General features: G+C 49.9%; 1 protein-coding gene across 1 annotated transcript in view; it reads left to right on the forward strand.

Moving 5' to 3' along the window:
* JPH2 (junctophilin 2) overlaps nucleotides 1-6,194 on the forward strand; it is a 31,843-nt gene extending 25,649 nt beyond the window's left edge. The window contains exons 4-6 of the mRNA XM_082292875.1: nucleotides 736-1,526; nucleotides 2,662-2,759; nucleotides 3,672-6,194. Of these exons, the coding sequence (XP_082149001.1) occupies nucleotides 736-1,526; nucleotides 2,662-2,742 (872 nt within the window). The 3' untranslated portion in view covers nucleotides 2,743-2,759; nucleotides 3,672-6,194. The remainder of the gene's footprint in view (nucleotides 1-735; nucleotides 1,527-2,661; nucleotides 2,760-3,671) is intronic.
* Nucleotides 6,195-7,465: the final 1,271 nt, after the last annotated feature.

A 7,465-nucleotide genomic window follows, 5' to 3' on the forward strand; every position in this document is an offset into this window, starting at 1 on the left:
ACAGATTTAATGATAGGTGAACAATTAACAATTGAAGTGAGGCAATGTTGCTAGGAACTCACAAGTCAGTGTGTGAGATGAGGCCAAAATGAAATCTGAAGCCCTGAGCCACCCTTCCTGATGGTGCCAGGTAATTTTGCTGCTGTTATGGAGCTCAGGGCAGACAAGAGGGCTCTATAACTTCCAACGCTGCTCCATATATAAGAAACATATTTTTCCCATCATGAGGGATGGCATGTAGATCACTTGGGTATCCTGTCTTTCCTGATGACACTGGTCTCCTGTGTATCACTGGTGAAGTTGCCATGCTGTTAGACACCAAGGAAGCCACATGGAAGAATTTCCCAACCATTAAATAAAAAAATCCCAAGCTTGGTTGGGAGTCGTATCCTCCTTAGCCCCAGCATGACCCATCTGTATGACCACAAGAAACTGGGCTGCAGATTTTCGCTGTTTCTTTACCCTTATCTGCAGCTCCTGCCCACTCCTTCAGCTCTTCCCAACTGGGCAGCCCACAATAAGGCTTGAAGACTTCAGCTGTTCCTGGAGGAAATTCCTCCTGGTGGCAGGGTCCGGTTTGGGAGTACCTCCTCTCCCAAACTCCAGCCTGGACCCTCGCACCGTGGTCCCCAAACCCATTGGTGCTGGGGGCACAACTGCCAAACCACGATGGTGCCGTGGCACTGGGGTACCCAGCCCCAGAGTGACTCCTTACACCAGCCCTTCTCTCCGCAGGCCCCGAGTACCAAAAGCGGAAGCTGCTGCAGGAGATCATCGAGAACGCGGAGCACGGGGTCAACATGGAGGAGGAGGCGCTGCGGCCTGAGGCTGCCCCGCCGCCCCCCACGCCACCCGAGAGCCCCCAGCTCCACGAGCAGGAGGAGCCGCGTCCCCGCACCAGCCCGGCCCCCAGCCCTGCCGCCACCCCTCCTGAGGCCAAGCGAGCCAAGCCAGCCCCCCGGCAGGACGGGGCTCTGCGTCCGGGCAGCTGGGCCGAGGCGGGCGGGCGGGCAGGCGGTGGGAGCCCAGCACCCTCCGAGGGTGAGAGTCGCCCGGCCTCACGGGGCCGTGGCCGTCCCGCCGAGCAGATGGAGATTGGGCCACTGCAGCGCATGGCGCGCGAGCCCGACGTCGAGCTCTTCAAGGGCTACCACAGCTACGCCGTCCGGACATCCCCGGTGACCCCCGCCACAGACTATGAGGAGGAGCAGTTCCCTGAGAACGAGCCGCCCTCTCTGGAGCCCCGGGGGGAGCCCCAGCGCCGAGGGGGCACCCCTGGCCCGCCACAGGGCCGGGAGGAGAAGCCATCGGCTGTGGCGGAGGCCAAGCCGGAGCCACCTCGCCCCAAGGAGCCGCAGCAGCGGCCCAGCCCTGAGCGCAGGGCCGTGGGCCGGGCTGAGCCCGCGGCCGACAGGAAAACTGAGGCCAGGGCACCAGGCCGGACGGAGCCCAAGGCAGGGGCCAAGCGTGGCCCGGCCCAGGCGGCGGCAGTGGTGGCAGCACAGAAGGCGGAGGAGTGCGAAGAGGTGATGTGGGGCATCCCTGGGAGCCCCCTGGGAGTCACATTTGCCTTTTCTTTATTGTTCCCCATGAGGTCTGGCAGGACCCAGAGGGATGCAGACCTCCTGGGCCTGGGGCTGCAGTGGGCCCCGTGTGGTTCCTGGAGGATCTTTTTGGGATCATAGAGCCCGCTGGAGGAGAGTGTTGGTATCCCCCTGTCGTGCCACCTTCCCAGCCTGCCTTGCCCTGGGTGCTTGGTCTGACATTCATAACCCTCCTGTTTTGACCTCCTCTCTTTACCTGTGCATATATGCTTTCAGACACATCGTATTTCAAAATTTGCACAAAACCAGGCATCTTCCAATTGATTCTATGCACTTTTCTCACCTTCTTTTCCCACCCCATTACCAGCCAACTTGGATGTGAAAGTTGGGGGGAAAAAAAACAGGAAAAGCTTGAGTGTGTTTCTCTTTTACCTGTTACATTTACTTTTTTTGCTCTAGGGGCACCTCATGAGCTGACCTGTGGTGTTAAATCACCAGCCAATTTCCCAGGTTTAAACTACAGTCACTGAAATTCAGTTTTGCTCTTAGCAAAGACAGCTGGAAACCCAGACATTTTATTAGCCTTCTGAGTCCCATCTTGCAGCCCTTTGGATGTGAATGATTCCAATGTGACTTTAGAAAAGCACAGCTTGGAAATACTTTGGTCTGAAATTACAGCAATCTCACGTAGGTTCATTGGGGTTTGGAAATAGATGATCTTCAAGGTCCCCTTGCAAACCAAAGCATTCTATGATTCTATGATATTAAAAATGGCAATGTTACAAACACAGGCAATGTGGATGGAGAAGGGAGTTGAGAGGAGCAGCTTGACATGGGATCAGCAGTTCATGTTCCTGTGGTCAGGGTCTCCCTTAATCTAATTTAACTGCAAAAGAAGCCTGATTTAACCTTCTTCAAATGAATTTATAGGGAAGAAGTAAGAATAGGATAGGATAAACATTCCACTAGTTTGAAATTCAGGCTGGTTGTTAAGTGCCAGATTTCAGTGCACCAGGAGGGGGTGATTGCAGTATTTTTGAACAGCAGAATCCATCTGCGTCTGTCTCCTCCCCTGGAGCTGTGGTGTGTAATCCTCTGTTTTGGATTTTTCCTTCAGGGACCTAACACAATTGTGATCTGCATGGTCATCTTACTGAACATTGGTCTGGCCATCCTATTTGTACATTTTTTGACATGATGAGCCTCTTGAACAAGGTAAGAAGCAGAATGAGATTTTATCCTCAATTTGTAGATGTCACTGGATGTTTTAAGGTTGACTCACTTTTCATAAAATGTAGTAAAATTATTGCATGAAATTATTTAATAAATTTTCTCAGAATTAAGAACATAGACTGTGTTGGTGGGATACAGTTGCATCATATAGTTTTGCCTTCCCAGTACCATGGGCGTGTTTCATGGGGTAAGACTTCCAGTGCAAGAGTGTGTGATGTTAAATTTGAAATTTGTTTGCTGCAAATACACTTCAAGAAGCACTTTCAATTTGCTGTTCCACTGTGGCTGCTGCCAGGTAAATCATGCATTGTAGTATTTCTTGTTGCTCAGACCAACAAGAGGCAAGAACACATAGAAAATATGAAATTGTGAAATCTGCAGCTTTAATTGCACCAGTGCTAGTTCTTCAGTGGTTGTTACTGTGGTTTAGTAATTGTTTTACTAAACATGAGCCAAAATGTCTATAAGGTTAAACTGGATCTCACTCAGGCCTTCCACTTGAACTGGGGTAAGGGTTTGCATTTGGATTTGGTGGCAATAAAATCTTGTGAGGTTTCTCATGCTTGCGGGACTCCTATAGACAGGAATGTGTCCTGAGCTTGCATGAGATTTTTGTCACCTTGGGCTCAAATATTTCAAAAAAATCTGCTGTCAAGGCTGAACCTAACCCTTGAGCCTCGTGTGAACATAAACAAGAGGCACCTCCCAAGCCCCTGTGGGGATGTTGGGCTGCCTTCCTGAGGGGAACAAAACTGCTCTGCTGGGCACTGCTTTCTGTCATGTTATTAGTCTCACTCAGCCTGCACAGGTGAAAGCCTTGCAGACAGCTGTGGTAATGTGTTGGTCATGTGTTTTGCTCTCCCTTGACTTTCCCATTTATCTGTGTTCGGCCAGGCGTTGCTGCTGGCGGAGACCTCAGACCTTGGCGAGGATTAAAGCTCAGCCACCTGGAAACACCTAAGAGGAGGACTTGAGGAGGACAATCCTAAGGTTGCATTGCAAACATCAACCTTAAATGAGAGCGTCTGAAGATCAGTTCAGTTTCCTGCTCCCAGGCTGTGGCTGGCCTCTACAATCTACCAAGGAAAAGCCAGGGTTTCTGCACTGTGGTCTCCTCTTCTTTGTATAAAATAGCAGTTGCCTTAAATTATTCTCACCAAAGCCATCAACTGTCCTGCCATGCCAGGGATGGGGGATTTATCTGTAGCTGTAGGAAAATGAGTGAGAAGGTCTCATGCGTTCACACTGATGTGTTCTGTAACTCCCTTGGTTGACTCGGTGTCGGAGATTTTCCAAAGATTACCCTCCATGGCATGGAGATGAAGCAATACAGCAACCAGAATGACTCATGAGAGCTGTGCCATGGCTCAGGGTGGACAATGCTGCTCTCCATGCTTGGAAGTCATCCGAAGGGATGAACAAAAAGTCTTTCCTTTCCCCTGTCACCTGGCATCATTTTCCACGTATGGAGGACTGAGAGGGGGAGCAAGTTGAAATTGGGCTTGTTGAAGTGTGACCCGAGTCCTGCCCGTGGCGGCCGATGCACCACAGATGGGGCCGCGGGGTGGGGTGTGAGGGACTGGTGGATCCAAGGCTGTTGGTGCCTGTGGGGGTGCTCTGGGTGGAGATGGGGCCTGTTTTGGGACCAGGCACCATCCAAGTGCTCTCCTGCCACCAACAATGCTCTGCACAGAAGCGTCTTGCAGTGGGTGGCTTCCCAGTGTAACGGGAAAGGAAGGTGTGCTGAATTTGTCCCTTTACTCCTTTTTTTCAAAGAAAATGTTGTGAGTTACAGTGACAAGGAGGTTCTTGCTGAAAATGCCTCCGTACACCTGCAGGTTACTCCCTTTGGTGTGCCAGGCTGCAGGGGGGTCCTGGGCTCTCACTGCACTGAACGAACAACTTTCCAGCCAGAGGATGCAGGGTGGCTGTCGTGGGAGAGGTTACCTTGTTCCTGAGAGGAAGGTGCAGAGATGTGAGTGACTGCAGTTTATTTGGGTGTTGGGCTCAGAAATACGCAGCAGCCAGGCTTTCAGCAGTGGCAGAGTACAGTGGGGCAGTTGTAGCTGTTGCTCATGTGTGCGAGGCTGAGAGGCCTGGGTGATTTGCACCGATTTTCCCAAATCTGCGACAGGGAGTGACATTTGGAAGGAGATTGTCCACCATGATCTGCTCTGATCCTTGGCAGTGCGAGCTTAGAAAGTCAGCACAGACGAAGTTACAGTTTAGTGTGAGACTGAGTGCTTGGACATGTTTCTTCCTTCTTTTAAGAGCAATGTTTATTTTCTGTCCCTTTTTAAGATAATCAGAGATGTTATTTATAGTTGGTTGTGCACCTCTGTGTATCCTGAAGTCCCACAGCACAGGACTGGGTGGGAAAACCTTGTTGGACTGGAAAGAATGGGGAAATGATAGTTAAGGAAAAAAACCGATGCCCGGTCTGATTCAAAGGTCAGCCTGAAAGGATTTCAGAGATGGAGTGGCAGACACACAGGGGTTTACACTCACTGGAGACACGGGGCAAAACCTGCCTAATTTATCTACTCTAGTTATGGCATAAGAGAGTGAGAATAATTCAGTACTTTTCTTTGTGAACCAAGTCTATTTTTTAACCTTATTCAGCTCAGGAACATTGCCACAGTAGCAAATACGTGGTATTAAGTGTGGGAGAAGTGAATGTGATCCTTTCCTAAAAGCCATGTGGCTGTACCAGTCCTGAGAAAGCTGTGCAGCATCATCTACACTTCCACAGAGCATAGTTTAGTAGCAATTTGCTTCTTTTCTTTTTTTTTTCCCTCTCCTTAAATATAAATGTATTGCAAACCCCAGGCTCTGCTGCCTTTGACGTTTTATCTCCATTTGCTGGCATTCGCTTGCCAACTCTGCAGTTTCAATATGCCAACTGCTTTTATTCACCACCAAGACAATTTCCATTGAGAGACCTGAGGGGCTTTTATTTATCACTAAGCACAAAAATGGATATTTTTCAACAGTGCTAAGGTAATTCCTTCCCCCTGCTATTTTTTATGCATGTGATATGCACTTGGTAATGTGCTTTCCTTCTAGTAGCCTTCTGAGAAAAGTAGGTAGATTTGCTTTTATGTGACGTATAACTGTATCCATATTGCACTGAGATATGGATATATATACACAGAGAGAGAGCCCCTTAGGGATTTCATTTTCTTAGATGCAAAATACCAGATTTACCTCAAACTGCATGCTTTCAAAACTGACTAGGATTTTGTGTTATACTTTTCAGGTCTTACAAAGATGCAGATACCTTTCACTCTTCACACAAAAATACCTTCATCACAGATTTTGCAAGCTGTTTACTACAATCTGTGTACTACTGTCCAGAGTTTTCTGTCGGTTGTTCTGCTGGATTATGTGCAATAATAAACAGTTATCTGCTCACTCTATCCGTGTGGATTTTTGCAGGGGAATCTCCAGGTTTCTTTCTATGTTGATGCATTCATTTCAGTCTTAGAGGAGAGAGTAGTGCAGAATTTCAGTGGTGGCATCGGGATATTTTTTAGCTTTTTCCTAATTACCTGTTTCAAAATTTTGCATTTTTTTATTGATGGGGGTACTTTGCAAAGAGAGTTGTTTTCACTAACTGCTTTTAGGCAGCCTTTAAGGACCCTGCGACTCTCTGAGCACACTCCATGTGCTCCCATCGTGCTGGCCTCTGGCAGGGGTTGCACAGGGCCAGGAGGAAAGGCAGCTTGCTGGCCCAGAGCCTGCCCAGGGCTGCTGACAGGTCCCTTTGCTGCCTCCCGACCCCAGGGCTGCTGCCAAGTTCATTCCGAGCTGTGCGTCACTGGCTGCTCCTCCTGGCTTTGGGGAGGAGTGATTCTCCACTGCCTGTGCCCCATCCTCTCACTCAGCCTCTTAAAACAGCCTGGGTGAGAGGAAAGCCAGGCACAAGGTAGAGGGAAATGGCAGCTGGGTCATTTATGGGGGAGGATGGAAGACCAGAGCCCAGCACCAGCCCAGGGCAGCAGGGCCCTGGGGCCTGAGGAATCCAGAGTAGCTGAAACCTTCAATCCTTTTTCTATTTCTGGAGTGTCTCACATGAACAAAGCTGGACTGTGCAGAGCGACTGGTGGGATGCAGGCTCAGCCTTCATGGGCAGGAGTGCTGCCCCTAGCTTCTGTGGGTGTGAGGGGTCTCGTGGCAGAAGATTTCATGCCCTGGTAGAGACCTAAGCAGCTGAGTTTGATGAAATTATGGCTTTACTCTCCTCTGGGCTTGCTTTGCTTCTGGTATGGAGGGAACCAGCTACATCTCATTCATCAGCTGAGGGCAGCAGGGTAACTGGAGCCTTGTGCACCTCATAAATCTCAGGCTGATGAATGGAGCAGGTCTTTGGCTCATGTATCAGAGGCAGCCGGGAGGAAGGTGGGTCTGCTGCTGAAGCAATGACACATTGCTTTAAAAGTATTAATAAAGGCAGAACAAAAAGCCTGCACCTTCCCCAGGGGAGGGGGAACAGTGCTGGGCTCTCTGCCTCAATAGCTGCTGGTTTTAGGGATAACCTCCCCACAGTGTTCAGCCAAGTGTCCCCAAGTGCAGGCAGGGAGGTATCTGATATGTGAGAACCAGACTAAAGGCACTGGCCTGATCCTGTGTCGAAGGGCAGGAGCCTTACCCTCCACTGGTGTGAGGAAAGGTGCAATCTGAGCCCC

The sequence above is a fragment of the Coloeus monedula genome, assembly GCF_965178545.1.
Source record: "Coloeus monedula genome assembly, chromosome: 17".
In the NCBI taxonomy this organism is placed as follows: domain Eukaryota; kingdom Metazoa; phylum Chordata; class Aves; order Passeriformes; family Corvidae; genus Coloeus; species Coloeus monedula.